This window comes from Haliaeetus leucocephalus, unplaced genomic scaffold (genome assembly GCF_000737465.1).
Source record: "Haliaeetus leucocephalus isolate CR32 unplaced genomic scaffold, Haliaeetus_leucocephalus-4.0 Scaffold21, whole genome shotgun sequence".
Classification (NCBI taxonomy): domain Eukaryota; kingdom Metazoa; phylum Chordata; class Aves; order Accipitriformes; family Accipitridae; genus Haliaeetus; species Haliaeetus leucocephalus.
In genome coordinates, this window is record NW_010972457.1 from 1,720,907 (window position 1) to 1,747,244 (window position 26,338).

Genomic DNA, 26,338 nt, shown 5'->3' on the forward strand with positions numbered 1-26,338 from the left:
TGCTAATATTCTGAAAACAGCCACAGGCCCCATTCGAGACTGCGGGCTTATCTGTGCTGGACACTTTAATGTTTGCAATGTTCCTCATTTCTTACATCTCCTTTAAAACTTATATACAGCTGGTGTTTAAATAAAAATTTAAAAGGGAAAAGCTGTGTGAGTGAAGGTTAGCTTTTCAGTGAAGAACATGCTGTTTGGCTAGATGTGTCAGCATGGTTTGCAGTGAGTGCTGTGACACTTTGGTAATTTCTTACCGTCCATGGGATAGGAATGATGTTCCTTCAGTGTTTTCTTGAGCAATCATATCTGAAGGTGTTGCCTCCTGAGTGATTTTCCAAGAGTAGCTTATGAAAACAAATAGTAGACCAGAATAAAATGAGTTCTCTTAAAAGTAACACCGTTAAAAAGGAGTAATAAAAATAACGTTATTGGGTATTGTGTGTTTGTTAGAGATCTCTTGCCTATTCTGACCTTTTTAAATTTCATTGTTTCATGTTTGATAGGATTGTGCTTATGGTACTTGAGAGCAATCATTTCCTCAAATGTGTATTAAATTGTTTTTAGAGACTGTGTTTTTAGAGAGACACACAAATGTGTATGGCCTAAACAGTTTTGTTATCTGAAGTGATGCCTTTGTCTAAAAATAACCCCCAAAATCTAGCATTTCATCCACATAAAACACATGTTGAAAAGGGGACCAGGAATACATTGTGTTGTGAAGATGGCCTTCTGATAATGATGGAGGAGATTGTGCAATGGTACCTTCTGGGAAAATGCTGGGGGATTGCTCTTCCTCCAAAATATCCTGTGAAGATGGGACAGTAAGGTTTCTTCTTGTATATATTTCAGGACATTGTTACCAAAGCAGCTCCTTTGGCTCATGAGAAGATTCTTTTGGTATCCTTCTGACTTGCGGTCTCTTTTCTAGCTGACAGTCACAGCTCTCCCAGAGAAGACACCCCAACCGGGAGCATGGATTCTCTTTCTTCCCAGTCTCCGACACCTGCCTTCTCTAGTAGCCCCCCTGGGCTCCTGGATGGAAATCACCTTATTATGGACAGTGGTGATCTTGCAGGCTGGACAACAAATCTGTAAGTAACCTGAATATTAAGTAACGATTTTTCCACCAGTTTGTTTGTGCACATGAAACACATTTCCCTTTTCAGTTTGGTGGCAAGCGAGTGATTTTCAGAATTACATATAATTGTGTTTGTTTTCTTCTGCTACAAAAAGGTATGTGTTTATATGTTGTGGTGGAGCTTAGAGGCTACTTGAATGTTTGTAGGAAAGAAATGTTCTTTTTCTGCAGAAACCTAGTGGATTTTACTGTAACGTGTTACAAAATTTTAAGTGTTTTTTATTTAGGCAATGAATATGTAAGTTATTCTCTGTATGATGTGTTACCCTAGTTTTATTTCAAGACACTATTAAGCTACACTTAGATGCAGGGCTATTAAGATTTAGGGCCAAATTTGGGATTTGGATAAATACGCTGTAATGAGTGTATGCTCAGATGCTGTTGTCTAAGAACATTATCGTTGTTAATTTCTTCTTAACAAACTAAATACCCGTTTCCCAATGAAAGTGCAGTCTGTCACTTTCCGCAGATTCTGTAGATGTTCAGTTTTTGAGTGTGACTTCAGCTGAGAAAAAATTGACATTACAATGTTAGTCTTATCTCTATAATACATATTCAAGTTTGATAACACACAAAGCTGAACATAACTTGTTTTTTAAATCAGAAGTTGAACTTGAATTGAATTCTCTGGTTTGCTATTCATACAAACTTTAACATATCAAGACAAAGTTTTCCAGTCTTCAGTGCCAAAAAGATGGAAGGAGCATGTCTGGAGAAAAGATTTGTTACAAGTATTTTCCGTAATGGCATTCTGAGTAGCCTGTTCTGTTGATGAAGCAAGTGTGTAAAATATATTTGTAGGCGTATGTAACACATGAGAATATATTGATAGCCATACAATGGGTTTATATTTCTATATGCACACACAAATACTTAACTGCTGATTAGAGTTTTTATTAGCTAGAACAATATTTTCTCGTATGTACTGAAAGAATTCCTGATTTATAGGTATTTTACATCATGTCATTTCTTCAGTAGAGGAATAAAGTTACTCTTTCCTTATCCTTTTGTACTGTCCACTAGTAGCGGGTAGGATTAACAATAAGTTTTATTTGACAAAAAGAGGTGCATGTGTGGAAAACATGTTGTAGATGGTATAAAACTGGAATGTCTACGAAAGCAAGCATAGCTAATTAAGGAACATAAGGTTAGCAGAACATTGATAATGTCACTTCAGAGAATAAAAGAAGGAAATGTTGGTTTTATCCAGAGGATTCAGGAACTTCAGGTACCTTCAACCTGAAGGAACAGGGCATTTTTTCCATTTGTTAATTTTCCTCAAAAATTATACTGTACTGCTGTCTTGGAAACTTTTTCTGATGGCTTGAGGTTTTGTGCTCAGTTGGAAACAGTGCTTAAACAGTTCTGTTTGGAAGGAAAAGAAAAAGTGCATGGTATGCGGATCTTAGATTATTTGTCAAAAGCAGTTTCTTTCTTCCTCTCACCTGTCTGTGAAGTTTGCTTAAGTGCTACATCTGTAACAAGCCTCGACAGTGACAGAGTAGTTCGTGAATGGTACCTTCTTTCTTTCCTCTACTTTCTCACCCCAGACCGGCTTCTCTTCCCCTTCTAGTTCTGATGACTCAGAGGGCCTTGCCTTAACAACAACAAAAAAACCCCCAAACCCAAACCAGCCCCACTGTATCAATGGCAGAGGTAGATGTGTAGCAATGGAGAATGTACTTGGTGGACTTCAGCAGTCATTGTGCATCATGGGGTCCTGTGGCCAGGGAAAGGCAGTGGCTGACTTGCTTGTATAGCTGTGGTAGCTCTCGTAGCTCCAGGAAATGTCGCATTGGCTGTTGAACTCTGCTTTGGTCGTACATTATTCTCATAAATTGGACTATCCCAGAATTAGGTGGACAATAATCCTTTCTGTTTGTGTAGGATTTCGAAATGTTTTGCATTTTGTGCCAAATTGGAACAAAATCAATCCTTAAAGTCTCGGTATCCTCTCTAAAATAGTATTGCAGGTCTTCACTGAGCTACAGTAAATACCATACTGAGTCTAGGGGAGATGGAAATACAAGAGGATCTCGTTTCTCAAGTTTCCGCTGATGTTTATAACACATGGGTGTTACCTGTAAGAGATTGATCATTATAGAATCATATAGTCAACAAGGTGATGGTGACTGCTTTGTGGTCAAAAGAGTTGCTTGCATTGTTTCCAACGGGAGGGACATTGCATTATGGGTCAAGATACATCAGATATTCCAAGGCTGGTTTATATCAGTAGTTTACTTTAAGCAAGATCACGTCATGGATAGCAAGAATACTTTTTGTGGTATTTGTTTTCAAGAAAGGAAAAGCTTGTTTTTTCCTGAATGATAGCTTTTGTCACCATGATGTTTCCTGGCAGAGTTTTTTGTGATGGCATGCCCTTTCCTTGTCCCACCTTTAAAAACAAAAGGAGCTACAGCTTTCAGCATGGTGAGAGGAGCACCAAATGAAGGCAAATACACCCTCACCTCCTGGCTGGCACTAGGAGGGGACTGCATGGCCAGAGTGGTGAAAGAAGCTAAGAGAGCAAGCTTATACGACTGATTTGAAATGTCTCGCAAGGCCCTGACTGCTCAATTGTCATGTCAGTATTTAAAGATGTACTATGCATACGGTGTAACTGGAAGGTGATGTTTCACATATGTGCCATTTTGAAGCCCTGCTAAGCTGTTGGTTTTCATGTCTGTAAGTGTGTGTCTGCCTGATGCTAGATTTTCTTTGAAAGCTCTGTGTGCATCAGACATATGCCCTGTGTTGTCATGTACTGCTGTAGGGATAAGTAGAGAGTTGGGTGATGGTTGGCTCTTACTGCCCACAGCAGGGGTGGTTCTCAGTGGAGACCCAAATTGGCTGTTCTAAGATTATTTTGCACCCTAAACATTTTTCAACCTTTTCCTGAAGATATTTTTAACTTCACACTTCCATCTAGAGCCAAATACTATAAATAAATAGATTTTATTTTTACATACACTCTGTGGTGGAACATAGAGAGCTTTCTTCCCCTGTCAGTCATGAAGTTAGAGTAGTTTATGTAGACACAGGAGTCAAACTCCAAATACTCCAGGATGGCCAAATTACCTTTTATACTTGGTGGAGCACTGTGTCATAAACATGTATTGTTTGAAAATCCCTTCTATCCAGGGATGCTTAGCACAAGCTAATCTCAAGACATAAACTGGTAATTATGGTAGTGAGCTGGATAGAGTATTGCTTCCTTGTAGTGCTCTCCGCTGGTATGGGTGTTTTTTTCCCTTTAAGGCAGAGCAGCAATGGCAATCTCAGTTTAATGTTAACCAAAGAATTTGCATTCTTTCTTTTTCCTCTCTGCTTTAAGTGTCTGTACACACTTGCCCTTAAGCTACAGAAATAACATCGTGCAGCCATCTATCTTCCTTAGGTTCCACTGGAGCCACTGTCAAAGTCTACTTTGCTCTGACAGAGCTCCAGGTGGTTACTGTTTCTATAAGGAGAGCATGTTTCAGACTGTTTTGGGACTGATGTTGGTATAGTTTCATCAGCAGCGCATTCTCAAAATGCGCATTATTTCCCTCAAAGCCACAGTTGGTTCTGGGGAAGAAAACCGAGTTTCCATGTTAGCTGCACCCAGTTCCTTGCACGTTCCTTCTAATTCAGATTGCCACCACAGCTGGCGTTCTGAAGGTAAGCAGTGTCTTCTAGATGAAATGTGGTTATCCATATAGGCATTCTGTAGCAGTTTTCTTTGATCTGTATCTTCTGCTATTTGAGCCACTGGAAAATAGGCAATATTTCCTCTTTCAGAAATTTGCTAGTATAAAAGTTTGTAAAGTAGAATGTACAAATACAGTGATATTTGCCATGTTGTGCTTTGGGTTTAACAAGTAGGTCACGTATTGTAACATTTTATTTTCTCCATAGAGAATTAGATATATTTTGTGAGTTGCCCATAACATTATTCTGACCTGGATTTAAACAAAAAAACCCAGTCCTAACCAAGTGTTGTGGTTTAACCCCCGCCGGCAACTAAACACCACACAGCTGCCTGCTCACTCACTCTCCCCCAGTGGGATAGGGGAGAGAGAATCAGAAGGGTAAAAGTGAGGAGACTGGTGGGTTGAGATAAAGACAGTTTAACAGGTAAAGCAAAAGCCATGCACACAAGCAAAGCAAAACAAGGAATTCATTCACCACTTCCCCATGGGCAGGCCATGTTCAGCCATCTCCAGGAAAGCAGGGCTCTAGGACACACGTAATGGTGACTTGGGAAGACAAATGGCATAACTCCGAATGTATCCCCCTTCCTGCGTTATATGCTGAGCGTGACGTTATATGGTCTGGGATATCCCTCTGGTCAGTTGGGGTCAGCTGTCCCAGCTATGTCCCCTCCCAACTCCTTGTGCCCACCCCCCCCCCCCAGCCTGCTTGCTGGTGGTGTGGGGTGAGGAGCAGAAAAGCCCTTGGCTCTGTGTAAGCACTACTCAGCAATAACTAAAACATCCCTGTGTTATCAGCACTGTTTCCAGCACAAATCCAAAACATAGCCCCATACTAGCTACTGTGAAGAAAATTAAGTCTATCCCAGCCAAAACCAGGACACCAAGCAAACTTCTAACCATCTTTTATCCATAGCCACGAGTTTTCCCCAAACTGTTTTCTACCCTACGATTGCAAATTACCTGGGGAGTTTAGACCCTACCACCCACCCTTTGCTCCTTCCTTCAGAGCTGCTTCAAACCCTGGTTGATCTGAGGAAGGGTTATTGCTAATCTCTCATGGCAAATGAATTTGTATTTTCTTCCTCTCTCTGCCTTTCCTAATAATATTTTTGCTATTTCTTCTCTTCTGGAAGCTGCTGCAGGTTGTTGCTCCCTGCAGATTCTGTGGCAACAGGCAGTCACTTGGCAGTGTTGGTAAGGAAAAGTATTTTTATAAAGGTGTCACCAGAAGCACTAGGGATCCATTGACAACAGATGAGGGGAAAACATAGAGTAGAAAGGGGAACGGTGAGTAAAGAGAAACACCACGCTGGAAATTCAGGAAATAAAACGAGTTGAGATACAAAATTGAGCTATTAAACCAAGAGCGAGGGGAAGAGAAGGACAAAAATACAAACATGTTGTGGCCAATAGCCTGGAGGAGGAGGAGGAGGAGGGAAGTTTGAATTTCATGGAGGAGGAAGAAAAAAAAAGCAGTAGGAGACGACAGGGCTTAACAAGAATAAAATGTCAGGAATTACTTATGTAGGATTTGCCTAGAAAGGAAAGTGGGTGCTCAGTAAGCTATAGTGTGAGTTCATAGCGTATTAAGACACTGTACACTCCTTGCGTGAATACTTAGTGCTGTGTCTGCTTTAAAAGCGGACAAAGCCTGAACTTTTGTGTACGGATGCACTTAATACAGTGCAAGCTTTTTACTGGTGTTGTAAATTGGCAATTTTTGTTTAAGGTATTGATGTTGCTACTTGATCCTTTTTCTCACTTCCCCAGTTAGTGGATGTGGATCTGGTTTGTGGGGTGGTAGTATTTGTTTCTAACACTTTTTTGGTGAAGACTGTAAACCAGCTTAATTAGTTCCCTTTATCCAGCTCATAGTTGACCCACACAGTGAGTTATGCCAATGTTTCTGTGAAATACCTTGTAGCGTCACATCATGGCATAGAAGAGTACACACAGAATATTAGTGTGAAGCATGTAATGTAGTGAAATTCATCCTCTGGCTTAATTTCTCTGTCCTACGCAGCTTCTGGTTCTCCTATTGCATTTGCCCAAAAAGTAAATAAATCTGCCACATCTTTTATGTAGGAGGCTTGATAGCTCTTTGCTGGAGGATGTGACCCTGACATTACTTTCTGCCTTCCTGATTGGCACTCAAAATTATGCACCTTAATCACTCAGATTTTTATTCCTATGGTGTAAAAACCTCAAATTTTTAATAATTCAACATATGTGGTTTCCAAAGAGGAGTTTGGGATTTCTGATATTAAGAAGCTGACTGGCTTTTCTAAGCTAGTCCCCGAGCTGTTTTGATAATAGTGATGGTCTTGGTTTTGGAGATGTGTATTAGAAGGGGTTATGGATAGCTCTTAAAGTGCAGTTGAACTATGGAACAATAGTCGATCTTCCCTTTTATATGCAGTTGAAAGCCAGTGATACATGGTTTGACTTTCACCCTATTATATTATGGCTTTACACGTGCAAACAATGTATAGATAAAGTGATAGCTAAACTAGGTATATAAATCTGTGTCTAATAAATATATCTAAATAAGTGAAGGTACAGTGTAAGTTAGAGTCTGTAAAATACAACAATTTTTTTCATTAATGTTCTGTTGCAGTGAAGTAGGTGATAGTGCAAAAGATGCAATGTCAGACATGAAGTGCTATAATTCAATTAAAAAAGAGCAAGGGGAACTTTTTTTGTGGCTCTTGTGGTTTGATTGTAGAATTTGCTACATGGCTTTGGTTACCTGTATCAAAATTGTTTTCAATCTTCAGCCTGCTTTATATTGTTTAGGTACTATTAAAATACTTTTTTTCCTAATTCTGTTTTATTATGCATTAGAAATTATTACTCCTGAGCATGGTTTTGGGCTTTTTAACATTTATAGCTAACGTAATCTATGTCAAAAAAGGTAATTATTGTAACTGATGTCTCCTCTTTCTTAGAGAAATAGAAGCATATTGTGTCTTAAACCATAGGACCTTGTATTTGAATCTGTCTGAAGTTCCAGGTCCTGCAACAGATTTTCTTCAGAGAAAATATTACTTACTCTGTGTTGGTTGTATAGCCTGCACTCACTCAGCTCCCAATGCATTTTGAATCTGTGTAAAGCTTGGGCATGTCCTACTTCCATCTTCTCCCAATTTCTGCACCTCCTATGATGCTTCTGACTGAAGTGTTACCTTTTTACATCTGGGTTAGGTATTGGACTCTCTTGCTCCCATGTCTGGTCTCCTATGTGTCTGCATGCTCACATCACTAACCTTTCTTTTTTCTGAGGTGCTGCCTTGACAAGAGGTCCTTCCCTGCAGCTGTAGAGCCTATATCCTCTAATCCTAGCAGAACAAGTCATAAGGCAGCTACTTCCTATTATCTTAGAGGGAAAGGAGATCGTGTGTAATACTGGTCTTGAGAGCATTGAATTGCCTTAATTCACAAACTCAGGCTACCTGTAGTAGTTCCAGAATTTCAGAGTAAGGACTAGTTTCTCTCACCTTCACCTTCAGTAATCAGGATGGTGGTGTTCATCAAGCTCTTCACTGACTTCCCAGCGGGCCAGAACCGTTTGTTGATATAAAGTTTGTCTTCAGCCTTTTCTGCAGTGCTGGCTATAATGGCAGCTCACCTCCGATGGATTAGCGTAGGTTTCCCTTATCGCGATGACTGATTCATTGAAAGGTGGATTACAAGTCATGTCCTAAAACACTGTGGACTGCCTTGTGTCTGTTTTCACTTGACCTCGAAATGAACCAAAAAAGCTGAACACTTGGTATTCTCTGGACTCGGTATGTGTTGTAATTAATCTTTCTGAGGATCTTTTTCTGATAAGGAAAGATTTGTTACTGTAACTGGCCCATTGTTGTCATGAGATCTATTTGTGGTTACAGTACAATGCCCTACGCCAGGACTTATCTACAGAGCTTACAGACTCACCCCTCACAGTGCTGGGTTTTCAGAATTGCATCGGAGTCTTCCTTTTTGGTTGGAAGTCCGCTACATTATCTGCATGATCTCTTCTTCAGTCAGATCATGAAAACTCATGTCTTGTTCCTCAGCTGGAGAGTTCATTTTTGGGATCTGTGACTGCAGGGTCCCTGGGTTCCTAGGGAGCTGGAATATGGTGACTTCTGATGGTTGTTCTGGATGGAGCCACGGTGCAGGATGTGGGGTAGCCTTCCTCAAGAAGATGATACTCTCCGAGTATGTGTTTACCTTGTCCCCTTCTCTTTCCCTTCTGCCTTTGGGGTTTTGCAGCTGGAAGGGATGGAAAGCAGCCTGTCAAACCTCTTCACTGAGCGTGTATATGAGTGGGGGTGCATGGCTTGTTAAAGCAGTTACGTTTCTGGGCTCAGGATAGTAAGACTCATAGCTTTCAAACTGAATCCCCACCTTGGATGTTGCTGTAGGAGCATGTAAGATGCAGTCCTGACGGTCCAAATACTGAAGGTACTCAAAACCCAGAGGAGAAATAGAAGCACCAATGTAAATAGCTTTTCAGGAATGTGCAAGGGACCAGTGGCCGAGGAAATAATCCAGTCTTTCTTTCATTACTTTTGCAGTTCTTTATTGGTTCTCCCACCACTAACGTATTCTGTTACCCAGCTCAATGGTGTATACATGCTACACTATGGGCATTGTTTTTGGGTTTTTAATATCCGCAGAGGCTTTCAAAATGGTGATGAGAGCCATGCTGTGCAGCATCCTGAGCGCTTTCAGGGTCTTTGTGATCAGGCTCGGAAGAAGCTACCTGTTCTTTGTGAAATCTCAGGCTGTTCAAATTCCCGGTGAGCAAACTGATGTTAAAAGAGCCATCAGATGGCAAGGGAGAGCAGAAATAGTGGTGTTCTGCACATAACAGAAGCCTTGGAGATAGTTATTAATTTTGTTTGACTGCTGAATTAATTCCCATCAGCCTTGTTACGTCTACATCAGTAGACGGCATCTATAGTCTCCTTTAAATTGGATAGTTTCTTTCTGTAGTTTCTGGCGGTGGTGTGAATTTGCAGTTTTACATAAATGAAGAGTGACTTCAGTTTTAGTGTCTTGAAAATTTTTTATAATATGTAATGTCATCATCTTATTTTATTAAAAGATGATTCTCTAACAGCTGCAGAAGGCACAGTCCAGGTACGTAGCAGTGCTCTTTGCTCATTGTGCTTACTTTGCAGTTTGTTTTTGTTTCAGCTGCCACCTCTTCAGTGACTCAGCAGTTTGAGAGCTGGTTTAGCAGAGCAGGCACTTCTTTTTGTACCCTTTTGTTATGCAAGCAGAGCAATAGCCCTCATTTTGCAGCGCCTTTGAAACAGGCATAATATAACTTAGTCATGTGGTTCATACAAAATAGACTTTGCCATCTCCTTTTCTTCCAGTGGGCTAGGCAGCTGGGCTTGACAGCAGCACCGCTGTGCGAGCACAGGGTGTAAGCGGGATGTGTGCTCAGAGCAGGGTGAGATGTGGATGCAACCACTGTGATGAGCTGAAGTTTCTTTTTTTTTTTCCTTCTCTTTTTTCTTTTCTTTTCTTTGCATGATTCCAGGGAACACAGCCCCCTCACTTTTTTCCTAAAAGGAACAGTAGTATGCTATAAGCTTAGAGAGGTACATACTTCATTTTTGCTTTGTCTGAATTATCATTTAAAAATGCTTTAACTTAGGACAGCTGCTGTAGACGTTAGCTTCAGATTTACCAGACTGGCGTGAAAGATCATTTCGCTAATGTGTTAGCTGCTTCACTGAGACTTCACAATCCAAGTTTAACAAAACCTCTATTTCAGCGCTGGCTGATGTGTTCTGTATAAATGAAGCTTCAGGAATATTGCGTGCATGTTATATAGTTTAAATTTTGGGGGTGGAGTTTCTTTTCAGAGGGAACACGGATGAGGAAAATCTGTCCTGTTTTGTCTCCAGCTTTGCTGCAGCTAGGACAATTTCTAGAATTTTGTCCGTGAATTCTTCTGCTCCCCAGCCTCACCAAGGCATAGGGGTTTTAACATGCAGGAAGATCTTTGTCTGGTGGTGGGGAGTATTGGATTGCATATTGAATCAGAAATAGCCGACACCTTTTGATATACTCTGTCGTTTTATAATGAAACCTTTTAAGAACACTTTCATTGAGTTTGTCAGCCAGACAGTGTGATACGACAGTCATGGGGCTGCCAAACTCGTCTATGAAACAACCCTTTTTTTCTCAAGAGTTGCAGTGCAGATTCTTTTTACAGAATCTCTTCCTCGCTCTCAAGATAAGAGGCTGCTCTTTAGCTGTGTTACCTTAGGAACCAGCCAGATAAACATCCAATAAAATCTTGTTTTCAGGAGTTTGTTTCTGAATATCAGTACAAAATCTCTAGCTTATTTTCAGTAAGGCCATTTCCCCCTCCTCCTTACGCCCAACGTTCACTATGCCAGACAATATCATTTTTTCTCAAAGAGATGGTTATGTCAGGCTTTTTTTTTTTTTTTTCTTTTTCCCCTCCCCACAGGAAATGCATTAATTTCGTTTTAGCCCTTAGGAGAAAGGATTTCTTCAACATACCTTCTTAAAGTTGAGATGCAGTAAGATATGCAATACTTTATAATATATCATCACTTTGATAAACAAGGCGTGCTGAGCTTTGTAGCAAGGTAACATTGCTATCACAAGAATGTTTTCAAGAAAAAAAAAAAAAATTCCAGTAGTTTGTTGCTTACACACCACAACATTGGAACTGATTTTTCCTATTGAGTAAAACCTTCTGTTTTAATAATAAAATGAAGTGGTTCCTGAGATAGCCAAGTACAGTAAATAAAAAAACCCCTGAAATTCTAGAATGTGCTTAATATTTAAAGCTATTAATATTTTTTTTTCTTCTTCTTCTTAACATGCTGAAATTATTGCCATTGAAAAATGTTTATTTTCCCCCTGCTGGATCCTATGACATGATGTCTTGCTTGGTGACCAGGAGCTGAAAGTGACAGGCAAATTCAGGAGCCGAGCTGCAGTGCTTTCGCTACAGCTGAAATGTATTAAGGGAATTCATCAAAAGTGGGGGAGGGAACAGCCCAGGGCTCCACGTACCTGCACGTCTGGAGCGTTTTTCCACTAAAACTGTTGGAGTGGCTCAGAATTTGTAGAAAACCTGCCAGTTTTTACATGCTTTTATATAATGCTGCCTGGTAAAGGACAGTGTAGTCTTGCTAGTTGATAGATTACCCTTCTTGTTGTGTCTCTGTAACCTGAGAAATAAACATGCCAGGACGGGGATCTGAACATTTTATTTCATCTTCTGTTCCTTTATTTGCACACCTTTCCTCTTTTTTTTTTCTTTTCCTTTCCTCTCTCAGACACAGCGAGAAACCATCTGGTATTTATTCCAGGTATTCTTGTGAATGACTGTTGCTTTCCTGGGTCAGAGGGTATCTTTTGTGTCTTCTCTGTTCTGAGTATTGTTTTGAAATCATTAATCCTGTGTCTTCCACACAGGCAGTGTGTGTTGTTCTAGAGCTGATCAAGTAAATTACATAGATTAATATGATGCATGTTTCAAGGAAATATTTAACAAATGGAAGATTTTATTATTCACTTGTTGAAAACCAAACAACACACATCTGAGGTATGCGCTAGAGGAGACCACTTGGTAGAATATTCTTGAATCATGATTAGTTTGCATTAGAGATATTTTAATACGCTTCTGGTAATATACTTGGAACATTATTTTTCTATTTTCTGTAGTTTTACAGGTTACAGAAATGAGCCTGACACCAGTCTTAATGTTGGAATTTATTTGAATTGAATAAATAAGAGCACAAGGAAAATGTTTTTTTCTTTAAATATCAGGATTTTTTAAACTGTAATAGTTTAGTCTATGCAAGTAGCATACTTTTATTTAATTCACTTTTGAAAAAGGTTCACCTTCTATGTTACTGAGTTAAAATTAATTCTGCACATATACATTATGTGCAGAATGAGGGAGAAATAATTACTTTCTAGCAAACTTTATAAACTTTACAGTACCATTGAGAATTTTTTTATCCTCAGTATTTAGAGAAAACAATACAAATGCCGGTGGTCACTGTTTGTTTTTCTTCTCTGAATGAAGTCACTTTTAGTGGAAGGTTTTGTTTTACCTGGGGAAGATTTTTCAATGATTACATAAAAATGGGAGGAAGAGGACAAGCTCAAGTAAAAGTAAAACCCCAAATTGTGTAGGTGCTGGTCTTCAAAGCTGTGTAATTATTGGAAGATAGAAATAATTACGTAGTGGAAGATTCAGACTTCCACTAGTGAAGCAGACTAGATGTCCTCTTCCCAAAGTTAAGCATGAAATGTGTTTCTAGTCAGCACAATTCAGCTTTTCATTCAGTTTACTACATTTGATTCCTTCCTTTATTTGGTAAATCTGATAGTTTTAAAAGCAGAGCATGTTTTGATAAACCCTTCTGGTTATGATTCCAGTACATTTATGTTTCATTTTTATTAGTGGAATTAACTGTAGAATGCTGTTTCTATATGCTGTGAATTCCAGTTTTCATCCAAATGCTGCTTGACACAGGTCCAAAGGAAAAGCTATTGTCTTGTTAAATAAGGAATGTGCCATTCACCATTTTATAATGTACTAAATTTAAAAATTAATAATAAAAATAAATGTCTGCTTGACTATGTAATTGCTAGAATGACTATGAGATATATTGGCTAGGAAAATCAGTTTGTAAAAGTTGAATTTGGTTGTAAACCATGTTATGCAAACCAACAATAGTGATCCTTTCTTCTAGAAATTAGATATCCCAGTGTACAAGAAGATTAAAATAAGCTACGTAAGTTAGGTTTCCTGCTTTCTTTTATTAATTTACAGTTATAACTGGGGTGATTGTTGATCCCTTTTTTGCTTTTGGTCAATCCACCTTGATTTAGGTGTGTATTTATACCCCCCCAAAAACCTTCTTGACTGGATTCCTAGATTTTGGTGATACTTTACAGATTTGTGCTATCTAAGAGGTTAATCTTGGAATAAGAGGAACTGATAAAATGCTATATTGTGAAGTTTGTACTAATGAGTGATGATTCCTGTGTGAAAGCTGTGTGCAAATGATTCTGATTCTGTTTCTGCTTAGGAACTGCTTAAGTCCAGCTCTTTGTTCCAAAGATATGCTGACATTAAATGTTTGGACTATTTGTTGTTTTGTCCATGCAGTGAAAGACAGCCTTCCAGTGCTGGAATGCTTTAGTTCTTTAAGGTGTAAAATGAGGAACATCCTTTATGTTGGGGAGGACTTTGTGTGTTTTTCAATGACTAATAAGTTTTAACTTTGGCTGCTATTTCTTCTCCTCTTGTGGCAACTGTGTTCAGCCATTAATTTAGTACACATTTGAACAGTGTGTTCGTGAGGGCAGCCACTGAGGCAGTATCTATGTTGTTATGCGAATGAGATCTCAATCCAGAGCCAGCATCATGATCCCAGTGTTGTAATAGCTGCAGCCTCTTTTGAAATCTTCCCAGTCGTACATGCCTTAGTACAGCACTGTGAAGATTTTTAAATAGATTCATCAAAACTTGTAAAGGCAAAGTGGCAGCTCAAATAATAGTCTGCTATATGCAGTTTCGTTGTATCTATTAGATAAGGAATGTGGAATTTTGTTTCTTTATTGGTTATGTCATACATCTTGGGTGATTCGTCTTAGCTTAGGATGTAGGGCATGTAGGAGAAAGACTTTCAAGGACGAAATGCAGAATCATATGATGGCCATGTCTGCAAAATCAGCTCAACATTATTATTGGGTTTGAATTTGAGGATCTAACTAGTTATGTAGTTATGAAGATTCAAACATTTTGGTATGAAAAGAAATTTTACTTGCCTTGTTAATTCTGCCTTGCATATATTTCCTCTTAGTCCTGGTCAAAGCCGCCCGTCGATGGTCTCATGGATGAATACTCCGTCTGCTAACCCAGCTGCCACAAATACTGCACCATCCACTTTCTTCTTCCCTAACCCTGCCACTGGGAGTGACAGAGCAGTGGAAAGGTATGATGTGCACTTCAGCTTTTGCTGGTTATTTAATTTGCCTCCTTTTTTCTGTGTCTTTTTAAAAATAGCTAATTCATGTCTTCTGCAGTATGTGAATGATTATCTCAAATCAAGAAATGCAACCTTAGCGATTTTGACAGAATAAAATAACGGTCTACTTTATTTTTCCTTTGAACACCTTCCTTGTAGAAGGCACCCAGATTGAGCCAGTGGCTTGTTGGTTAATACAAGCAGACTTTGATTTGGGTGGTTAATTCATAGAGTCTCTCTACTGCAGTGATTCTCTTACAGTGCCTTTTAAAATACAGATTCTTTCTTTTCTGTAGCCACCCATGTCAAATTTAAGTTTCTCAACCTAGCCTTCTTGCCTCTGAAAGATTTCCCCATGTCTTTACCTGTCTCTCTGGTTTCAATCTTTTTTTTTCACTCTTTTGGCCTGCTTTCCTTCCATCCTGTTTCTGCTTCCTTCCATGTTGTCCATCTTTTGAAGTACTTTAGCTTTTTCCTTTGAAGGTCTTCACCATCTTAGCTTTTTCCCTCAAGTTTTGTAATATTTGCTTTACTAATTAAAGTAGTTGGGTATGTTCATAAATTCTTTCCAGCACTTGGTAACAAAATTCCATTTCTCATTACTGGTAGCATTTTGCACCAGAACTGCATTGTCTGTCTGACTGCAAGTTCCTTGGGGCAGGGAGAATCTTTCCCATTGTTTTATGTGTAGTTGTTGTTGCCTGGGCTCAACAAAAGATGATTTAATGGTGTGGGTGCTGTGTCTAAACAAAGCATCATTGGGCAGCAGCAAACTGTCAGTTCGCAAAGGCGTGATTAAGTAAGACGTGCCAAAAATACTTATATTTTCCAAGATCTCTGCTTATGGTACTTGGAGAAATGAGTACAATGGACAAATTCATATCGATGGCTTATTACTGAGCATCCTGAGAACACCTCTGAAAGACTGCCTGAAATGTTAGAAATCTTACTGCGTTTAGGACAAAACAGCATCTTCAGCCTAGCCTAGTAATTTTGTATTGTAAGCAAATATGAAAAGGCAATTCTGTACAGTAATGGTGAAAAGCTGAATTGCAAGATTCATGAAGAAACATTTCAGAAGACATAATGATGATTAGTCTACAAATTAAGTATAGTACACTTTGCCTACTATTGATTTAATTACTGATTAGCACTTGGCAAAATTTTAACTGTAGTTGAAAGTCGAGTTTAACTACCATAAAAACAAGTGTTCATAAAGTTGGGAGTATGATATTCAGAAATGCTGACAGTAAGCTGTGAAGCTTCAGCTTTGGCATTTGTGTGTATGAATTATAAGCCTGTAATAATGCATGTGAGATTGTGTTTAAAGTTTTAGTCATCTCCAAATGAGAATGGAGAGAGGATGGTTGAGAAAGGCAAGTGTCTTTGTAATACTCAAAAATGACTATAGTTTATAATTTCATTTTTCAGTATTGCTCACCGAAAAGCAAGAGCAGTTTATCCATGTGAAGCAGAACATAGCTCTGAATTATCATTTCAGATAGGAGCAATTTTTGAAGATGGTAAGTACTGCTTGAGTAAATATAAAGCAATGAAAAACAAATTGAGAAAACTGCTAAAACGGCTTTGGATAAAAATACAAGCCTAACTGCTATTCTGCCAACATTGCTGATGGCACACAGTTGGTGACGTAGAAGATTTCTGGTACGCAGAAGCTACTTAGCATGTACTTAGCACTGTGAGGCAATGCCTTTTATATCGGGTGAGTAGACACTTTTCAATTTGTCTCATTTTTCAGCAGCATTTAAATGTTTTGTAGTACCAAAAGAGGTGATTCAGCAATAACATCTTGGCCTATGAAACTGTTTTTTTAAATATGAACTATCATTGTAAAATAGCATTTGGGCTTTCATTTAAAGAAAAAAAAAAAACAAACCCGTTTAAGGATTTTCAAGCAGGCAGAGCTCCAGGTAAATCAGGTAATCACTGGAGAGAAAAGGCAGTGTTTATTTTTTGGATCAAGGGGTGCCTTAGTGTGTGTATGTACTTACAGAAAAAGGAATATTCACTGAGGTGCAGAATGAAGGCCTGTGTTTAAAGATTTCTATGGACCCAAATATAGTATCACACGTGAACATCCAGAAGGTGATTCCTGTGCTCGAGACTGTGTTGCTTCCTCAGTTAGCTTCCATGGCTCTACTCTTCAGCAACTGCACAGGGACTTCAAATTGATAGGAACAGTTTTAGTTTTTAAACCTTATGCCAATGACTACTGTAATACAAACTCTGAAGATGCAGAAGATGACGTTAGAGCATAGTTTCTTCCTATTGCAAGGAAATTCCTATTATAAGAATAAGAGATGGTATGGAATGGCTCAACAGGTCCTGGACAAATTCAGCAATTCTTGTCAACTGAATGAAATTTAATAATAATTCTAAGCAGAAATTAATTCATAGTAACAGCACGGTAAGACTGTTGTTTGTTACAAGACCTTGATAAAAAAATACATTCATGCTAAAAACCGGAAGACTCTATAAGTTTGGCCAAATCTTCATCCAAATTTTGTGCAGACTAGGGTATTCACAGTCTTCTGAGAATTACACTCCTAAGAACCTTGTGAGTATTGAGACCGGTATTTTAGTCTTTCAGTCTGTCTAGAGGCAGGGGGATAGTTAGAGGCATACTGGCCTCTAAAGAGTCTGGAAATTCTGCAGTGATGCCTTTTTTCTTCTCATCCATTGTCAGCTTTTAGCTTGCTACTAGGTCAGAAATCTGATCTGTGCTTTCCAGAGGGAAAGTGGTATTTAATTCTGTATGACCAAACGCACTTAGGGGATGTACTGCCCAGTCATTCAAAGATCACGTGAGAATCTTTGGTTGGATGTCCAGTAAAGGAGGAGTATTCCAAATTCCCAGTTTACATCCAGCAGGAAAAAGAGAAAAGTACACAGTCTAAAACCGCTGGAAAACATCAACCTGCAGGCATTAAAAAGCTAACTAAACATGTCTTATATTTCCCAAAATGCACCCTGTTAACTCTGTTAGCACTGGATCAAAAGCGTGTGTGGGAAAGTTTGTCTCATAAATGAAAATCTTTTCGTCCTGTCCTCCCCAACCCCAGTAGAATGTTCCTAATTTGTTTAATGAGCTGAAACAAATGGGATGCTCAGCAGAATTTTTTTTTTTTTTTTTTTTAAGCATGGATAACAACAACAACAACAGAATTGCACAGACATAGGCATCTCCTTCCCCTTCTATGTGATGCTTATTTTAAAGCAGACAGAGCATAGGACATTCCTGTCCTCTCCCTCCTCCCGAACAAGTAAATAGGAAGCCTGGTCCAGACTTCAGTTCCGCTTGTTTTGCAACAAGCAACTTCCACTTGTAAGGTGGTCTGGGGTCCCCACTGGGTTCTTCCCTACTAGCACCCACTTTACAAAAATCATACTTGATGTTTCCTATTAGAGCTGCCTTGCAGGCAAATCACGTCTGAATCAAGTTAGGTGGGAAACCTTTTAAAGATGAATTAGCTAAATGATTGCTCTTTTTAAAGTCTCTAACACCAGTTATTTTAATTTAAGTTTTTTAAAACATGACTGATAGGGATCTTCAGCAGACATAAAACTGTGTACAGGAAAAAAAAGCTAGTGCATGGGGGGAAAAGATCTGATGCATAGAAGAGAGGCATTTCTAATGCAGAACAGCAAGGGCTGCACACCTGTTGTGTTGGCATGGGATAAGAAAGTCTTTCAAGAAGCAGTTGCTTGTGTGTCGCGCATTTGTGCGAGAGCAATGTTAAGATTCTTTTCTTGTGCAAAGAGATTGCTAGAAGTTACAGCAAAGCTGCCGTGGTTTTGGTGCATTACAGCCTCAGTTGAGTTTTTCAGCTAGAGAGTTGAATTGTCCAAGAACAAGTACTGAATTCGACTTATTGGCAGCTGTGGAGAAATGTTTCAACTGTAAGCCTCTTTTTCCATTTCATCATACAAACAAGGTTGGAAGCTTGGGAAAAGGCTGTGTGGATTGCATTTTGAAAACCTAACTGCAATTTCCAATGGGAAAGATCACATTTCCTTAAATACTTTTGTTTTGATTTATTCCACTGTATCCTGGTTATTTTATAGGCACTGTCCTTGCCCTGCAGGGCTTTCAGCCTAACGTAGGCTGTGGGTTGGCAGAAAAAAAAGAGGAGAGCGTACAAGTAATAAGGCAGTAACTGGACTTATGTAATAACTTAATGGTCATTCCATAATGGTTCCCAATAGGTTATGTCATGGATGGCTCTGTCAGCATAGAAGGGTATGCTCATTAAAAGCGCACACCAGTCTCCATATTTGAAACCTCTGAAATGCCTTTTCTTTTTGCACTAGGCACCCTTGTGTCTATGCTGGGATCAGATTCCAGTGAATCAATTCAGGTTCTTTAGTTACTCAATTTAAATTCCCATATGCCCTAATAAAGCCCCCAAATGAAGAATTAAAGTAATAATACATCAATTCTGCAGCTCTACCAATAACCTTAACTATCAAAGTGACAACGCATCAATCAAGTTGACATACAGCTAGTATCAACCATTAAAGTAACTGTTAAATTAATGTCTACTAAAAAGTGCTGCTTCCATTAGTGAAGGTTTTATCTGTCTCTCCTTTCTTCACCCTGCCTGTCTCACTTTTCTAATACTGTCTCTTTCACCTCTCACTGTTTGTTTTTTTTCCTTTCTCTTCCCTCTCTTTTCTGCTTTGTTTCCTTCTTTTTTTGTTTCCCTTCCCTGTTCTTCTGTTTCATCTCTCTTGGTCCATAGATGTTGATTGCAGCAGTTCTCTCTTACCTGTTGTTATCCTGGATGAATCTTTCTGGCTGCTCTAGCCTGAGACAGGATAATGGCATTTAGTGAAATACAGTCTAGCACCTGTCATAGCTGCTAAATGTAATATTGGTGGAAGAAGGTAAGAGTTTAACCTTTACTCCTGTCTCTATTTCCTGTTTCTAAATGGTGAAAAAAAAAAAAACCAACCTGTTTGTGTCTCAGGATGACAAGGTTAGATTTACTAATATTTTAAATTAAGCTTTACATCACGTGATAGGAATCTGTATAGAATCTGAACATTTGCATATTCAGGTGTTTTTAATATTGCATGTACATTGTGCTACCCCGAATCCCACACTCTTTCCATTAAAGTGTCATAGAATATAAACGCTAAGGTGCCATCTGGTAAGTTAAAAAGAAAAGGCAAAGTTTTCTATTTAATTGAATTGTGTAAGAAAATGAATAATGTAATCTGAACAATATCCACTGTTGGTTTTTTTTTGGTTTTTTTTTTTTTTTTAAATCTTCAATTCAATTTACCTTAGGCTGTGCCAATATTTTTATTTCCCAGTTGCTGCAGGCTATATTATTGACAGCACGTAACAATATAATTCAAGTGGTTAGAGGCAAAGCTTGAAGAGTTTGCAGCTGGATAAGGGCACATATGGGAAGAAGTAGAGTATGATCTGAGATTGTGAGAGACATATGCTGGCTGTATATTTTTGTTGTTGTTGAAGCAGATATTCCCAATAATCATGGAAAGAATAATCAGACTGCCTGGCATTGAAACCTTGCCAGCCTTGGAGCCAAGTGTTATTAAATTTCTGGTTCTTGAAAGAGACTGCTTAGAAGTCAGTAAATGGGAATTTCACTAGGAAGAAGTGTTTTAGATAGGGTAAATGGTGTTTAACAACAAAATTCTTGGCAGTATTGCTAGCAGGAAGGCTTCCTGAAAACTTGTCAAGATAGCTCTCATCAAAGCTTTTTACAATTTTTAAAATCAGCTTTTAGGGGAGAGAAAATAGGGGGAAAACTGAGAAAATGTTTTGTTATAGTGATTTTCCTCGGGAAAGGTGTGGCACTGATTGTCCGTACCAAACATAGAAGGAATGCAAAAAGCCGTGTTCATACAGCCCTTGTCATTGCCCTCTATCTTTCCCAGTGTAACAAAGTGCCAGCCTTAGTTAATGTCCCTGGTTTTGACTCCAAGGCACTCTCTTCCCTCTTATTGATGCTGTGGCTTCTGGACTGTCTTTATGGTACTGACAAATGAAGCATTTACATCAAAGAGAAGTAGTACTCCTAAAATACTGTATTGCAACGTATGTGCAAATAATTCTTTTGTTGAGGTAAAAATGAGGATAAAGCTACTTCTTTGTGCACCTTTCATCTGTGGATTTCAAAGTACTTGGAAACATTTATGTGCGTTAATTATCTCCATTTTACACCTGGAGAAACTGAGTGTACAGGCTGTGGACAGATGTTCTCTTTTTCAGCTATCTCCGTGCCATTTGGAGGTAGTTACCTCAAACTGCTGCTGAAAGTTTCAATCACTTCACCAATAAAAAGTACTAGACGAGCACTACCAAATTCCTACTGACTTTGCTAGAAGTTTTAAAAAGTCACTGAAGGTAATTTGACCCTAACCAGTTTGACTTTGCTCCTGCCAACAGCGTTGTGGAAGCAGTGGTCTCCGGAAGAGAAAAGTTAAAATGGAGGATGTTTAAACTGACACGTTTTACCTCGGAGTTGGTGTCGGGGGGGGGGGCTGCCAGAGATGTTCAGCTCTCAGGTGGGATGGGAATCAACTCGGGAGAAAAACCCCAAGTCTCAATGTCTACACACAGGTCACCAGGTTATAGTGCAGGGAAATTGGCAGCAACTCAGCTGACCAATCACTTGCCTCTATTTTAGAGTAAGCCAAATTATTCTGTGGGCACTCTCTCTATTCGTTGTATCGACTAGATCTCCACCAGCTGTGATAGGAGCTTAGGCACTTATATATAGGGAAGTCTCCATCTGCAAGCTGAATTCCACCTTCACTAATTTGTCATGGTGTATCAGTGTGTTTGCTTTTGTCCACAAGCCTGAGCCCTTATAGGCAGACCGTTTTATTTGTGGTCACACGGTAAATCTTTAGCAGAGTCAGGAAGAAGACCCCTTGACTCCTAGCCCTGTGTCCTGTCTGCAAGATAATTCAGCTTCTCACAACATTCTTAAGGGAAACAGCAAGTTTGTAAATTTCAAATTCCATGCTAACCCTAACCATGGTGAATGTGTATTTCTGTGGTCAACTTTACCCATAGGGACTGTTTCAGAAAGCCATAGGGATTTCTAAACACAGAGGGCTTGCAAGCACATTTTGTTGCTTTAATTTAATTTCTTGGTGAAAAATTAGCCAGCATGATCGAGTTCTGTGGAAGTGTATTCTGGTGTTGTCATAGTTTTAGCAGTGAGATTTCTGCTGCTCACAAAATGCAGTCCTCGTTTATGTAGTTTGTTGGGGTCATTACTTTGTTTGGTAAAGTAGTCCATCAGAAAGGGAGGCCGCCTTGTGCCAGGCACCATGCATGTTAGATTGCCTCCCCAGTTTGTTTCCTCCCGAAACAGCTAGTTTCCACAAAGGTGTGGAAATTGGTGTGAATCAGTGTCTGATTCAGTCCTGCTAAAGTTAGTGGCACCTAGGCAATGAACTAATACCTCTGTGGAAATGAGTCTTGCTCTCATTTGTAGTCGACACCCGTGAAACTTGGGAGCTGCCGAAGTAGAACAAGGTCTGCTAATAGCATTGGGTGTCTGGGAAGAGCTGCTTACAAATTCTATGTATTTGCAGTTAGGTAATCACAACATTGGCAATATTGAAGCCATTTCCTATGGAGAATACAGAAAAGTAAGAAGAAATGCTGCAAATGCCAAGTTGACCTTATTGTGTTTCTTGATTAGATGAAATCAAAAAAGCTTTTAGAGATCTCATTGCAAGTTGAAAGTCTGTTGATTTTGTTTGTCCATTTGAGTTGGCGTGATTGTTCTGTAGCGCTTGCTGTCATTACTGATGGTCAGACATTCTCCTTCTCTACGCTTTGCCTCCACTAGAGTGGGACTGCTGAAATGGCCTTGCAGCAGGTATTCAGGAAGCTGCCATCCCACTCGGAGGGGCTCCGTATCTTTTACGCTACAAGTGTTTTCCCCTCCTGTCCCTAGCCAACATAAGACTTAGTCCTATGGGATGCTTGGTCCAATAATGAGTTGTAGTTTTAAGGCCAAATATGTGGTTTCTGCAGCAAGGTATTTTTAAATGAGGCAGGCCTGAGAAAGTGCTAAGAACTGTAATCGTTGTTGACGGAGGGGGAATGACAGAAAGGGGACACTATGGAACATCTTCTCTTGAGCAGGGTATTTTTTCAGAAATAGCCCATGTCCTGGGTTTAAGATGAGCTGTGCTTGAGAGCAAAATGTCTTTTGTGTGGTAAAGTGTTTTTTATTTTAAATGAATGCTGTTGTACGCTAAACCTTGGAAATGGATTAGCAAAGAAAACAGGATCATTAAAGCAGCTTTACATTCGGACAGTTTCGCCATTAATATAATTTGCCTACAGAAGTCGTCAGTGATGTACATGGGTATCTTAACCCTTCTTGCATAAGGTGATTTGAATGCGGGCAGAAGTCTTGCCCAACATGACAGTTGCCACTGCTGCTGAATATTAAGAACTACTTCTTGGTGCATTTTTTTTAAAAAAGACTGATCTCTAGAAATGGTGATCTTGCATATAATCTGAGTGCTAATTCTTTCTTCAGTCTTCAGAGTCTACAAGAAACTTCTGCTAACAAACAAGGCCCTGAGCTGTGTAATGTATGTGTACAATATTTAATTTCCCAAGCACAGAGCTCAGTTGCACCATACATGGCTAGTCTTCTGGGGTGAAAATGGTATTTGTCACTCAAGTCAAATTGCTTGGCCATCGTGCATTATCTCTGAACGAGCTGTAGTGTGCAGAATTTGGTATTATGTTATCAGACTTGTTTAGAAAATACTTCTTTTGAAATTTGATGTTGTGTTGAGCCAAGTGATTCAGCATAGTTTGAGCATTTCCTCCCCTGTGTAAATTTTAGGTAAATTTAAATTTCAGTGTGATCCCCTCAGATGAGGGCTACCCTCATTTTGAACAGGCCTTTGGTTTATAGACACTCACATGCCAGTAGTATCTGTCCTCTCTCTACTGTAAATTGAGGACAAGTAGAAATTTCCTACTTCCAGGTTTTCTAGTTGTTTTTCTTCCTAATCTGTCATTTTTTGGAGTTTGTTTCCTGTAATACAGATGTGCTCTGTAGGCATGGGAGACTCCAGGGAGAGGTTTGGCTGCCCGCTAGAGCTGCTGGCGTATTTGCTGGAAAGGGTAGAATTACAGCCGCTGTGGTGGAGCTTCTGGAGGGAGGTTTGTGGTGGTGTCAGCAATACAGTTTCAAATGCATGTGTACTCTGTAATTGTGGAATAAAAATGACAAAGGGAGAGGAGGGTCTGCTAATTACTAATAGTAATGTAAGTTACTGTGTGCAAAGAGATCCTAAAAGGTAATTTTCTCTGTTTTTTTTTTTTCCTTTGGAATCTTTCTGTCAAACGTACTCATTATAAATGTAAGCCCAGACTTTTGATCTTAATCTAAACTGTGAGTATCATTTGAAAGCAGTTTTGTTCCCTGGATTCCTTGGAGGTATAGCTGTTGTTTAAACCGTGGTTTCTCAGCACAGCTTTTAGCTTCGCTGTCTGACAATAATAGGACACAAGGAAAAAACCTAGGGGAAAGTATGCTTTAAATGCTCAAAGTTAGAGCCTTACAATGCTTTTGAAAGTGAGACTTAACATGTTGCTCTCTCTTAACTGTTATTTCCCTGATTTGTAGAAGGCTACAAATATCACATTCCGCAATGTGTTAATGTGTTTTAAATAAAACACTGACATGGCTGGCAGCATGTTTCAGCATTTGTCTGATCTCTTCCCTAAATAATGTCTGTCTCAGAAGCACTGTGAGGATAAATTAATATGGTAGAGAATATCGCGGGTCGCTAAAAGTGTGGGATTTTACAGTTACCTAGGTAAGTAGGTACCTGTATCATATTCTTGTAAGAAAGTTGATACGGGGAATTTGAGGACTTTTAGTCTGTTTTCCAGAGAAATGAGGCTTATGCTTCTTTTTTAACTTTCTGTCAAATGTGGTCAAAATATATATATGAAGACAGATTTCATTAGTTCTGTTGCTCACAGACTAAGCTGTGGGGCTTTTAGAGTCTGAGCTGAAATTTTTCTTATTTTGGATTCACAGATACTCTTGCATAAACTTTGGGATCAGCACCGGTAAACACTTAGGATGGCAATAAGGAACACGGCATATTGTTCAAGCCTTTCCTTTGTGTTTTGTGAATAGCACTATGTATTTGAATTTCAGAGAGAGGATTTAACCAGAAGAATGATTCAAATTTTGTCCATTGGTCTCTTCCAAGAGCAGCTGTACTCTGTGAAGAAATGGTACTTGGAGTGAGATCTGGCTCATTTCTATTTTCCCTATAATCCTTTACATGCTTACTTTTCATGCAGAGTAAGGTCCTACGCCATTTTTCTGTGGCTCAGAGATTCCAGATTCATCACCTCTGCTCAAGACAGGTTTTTGGTCTTGCTTTGCCCCCAGCTACTGAAATTGTTTCCCACTGTTTGATATGAATTCTAACTGTTCCCCAAAGGCGTCTAGATTTTCTATTTTATAAACCTGTCCTAAGTTCCATTAACTGTTTCCTTAGTGAAGTCTCCTGCGCCTAAAAGCTATTTCAGCATGTATACTTTGCAGAAGGTAGTTCAAGCACCTACATTATGCAAATATTTAAGTTAATCATCCTCTTCATCTTTTCTAGCCAGATTCTCAAACTGGTCATTGCAGAAGACTGGATGTTTTTATGGATGCTTTGCCTGGTGTCATGGAGCTAAAGCTAAAACTACTAATTCAAGGACAGAAAGATGCAGTAATTTCTTTCCTTTTCTTTTGCAGTGCAATTTTCCAGAGAACCAGGATGGCTAGAAGGCACACTAAATGGCAAGAGAGGACTTATTCCACAAAATTATGTTCAGTTTTTATAGCTTTGTGCATTGAACGCCAAGAAGGTGTACATGGTATCCATGGATTTTTGTTATAGTCACTTCTCTCCACTTTTGTGACTGCTTTTAATCAACGAAGAGCCTGACTATGGGTTGAAGATCCTAATCTGTATAAAGACATTAAGTGTTGCCAAATATGAATTACAAAAAAAGATTCTTTAAGGGTTGCAATGGGGGGGACGGACAAGAAAGGGGGATGGAAGGATAGGTTAATTTTTTAATAGGGTGCTTTTTTTCAATTGTAAAGAGCAGTAGTGGTATGTTTGTTTGCAATGCAACTAGCATTTTAAGTCAAATATTTGGTTGATCTGTGACTCAACTATCAGTTGAAGATTTTTATAAACTTACGTGTCCTGGAGATCATGAATCGATAACCAGCATTTTTAACAGAATATTATTTGGGTTTGGAAAATACTGTTGGCTAAAAAAAGCTATCATGCTGACAATTAAATTATGTTTCAAAGTGGAATAGACAGTATGGAACACACACCAGTAAGTAAAATAATAGGTATCAAGACGTGACATTTTTCAAATGTCTTCAAAGAATACATTCGTTTATGTT

General features: G+C 39.1%; 1 protein-coding gene across 1 annotated transcript in view; it reads left to right on the top strand.

Moving 5' to 3' along the window:
- ARHGAP10 (Rho GTPase activating protein 10) overlaps positions 1–26,129 on the top strand; it is a 153,481-nt gene extending 127,352 nt beyond the window's left edge. The window contains exons 21-24 of the mRNA XM_010576113.1: positions 953–1,091; positions 14,700–14,831; positions 16,296–16,387; positions 25,670–26,129. Coding sequence (XP_010574415.1) covers positions 953–1,091; positions 14,700–14,831; positions 16,296–16,387; positions 25,670–25,758 — 452 coding nt within the window. The 3' untranslated portion in view covers positions 25,759–26,129. The remainder of the gene's footprint in view (positions 1–952; positions 1,092–14,699; positions 14,832–16,295; positions 16,388–25,669) is intronic.
- Positions 26,130–26,338: the final 209 nt, after the last annotated feature.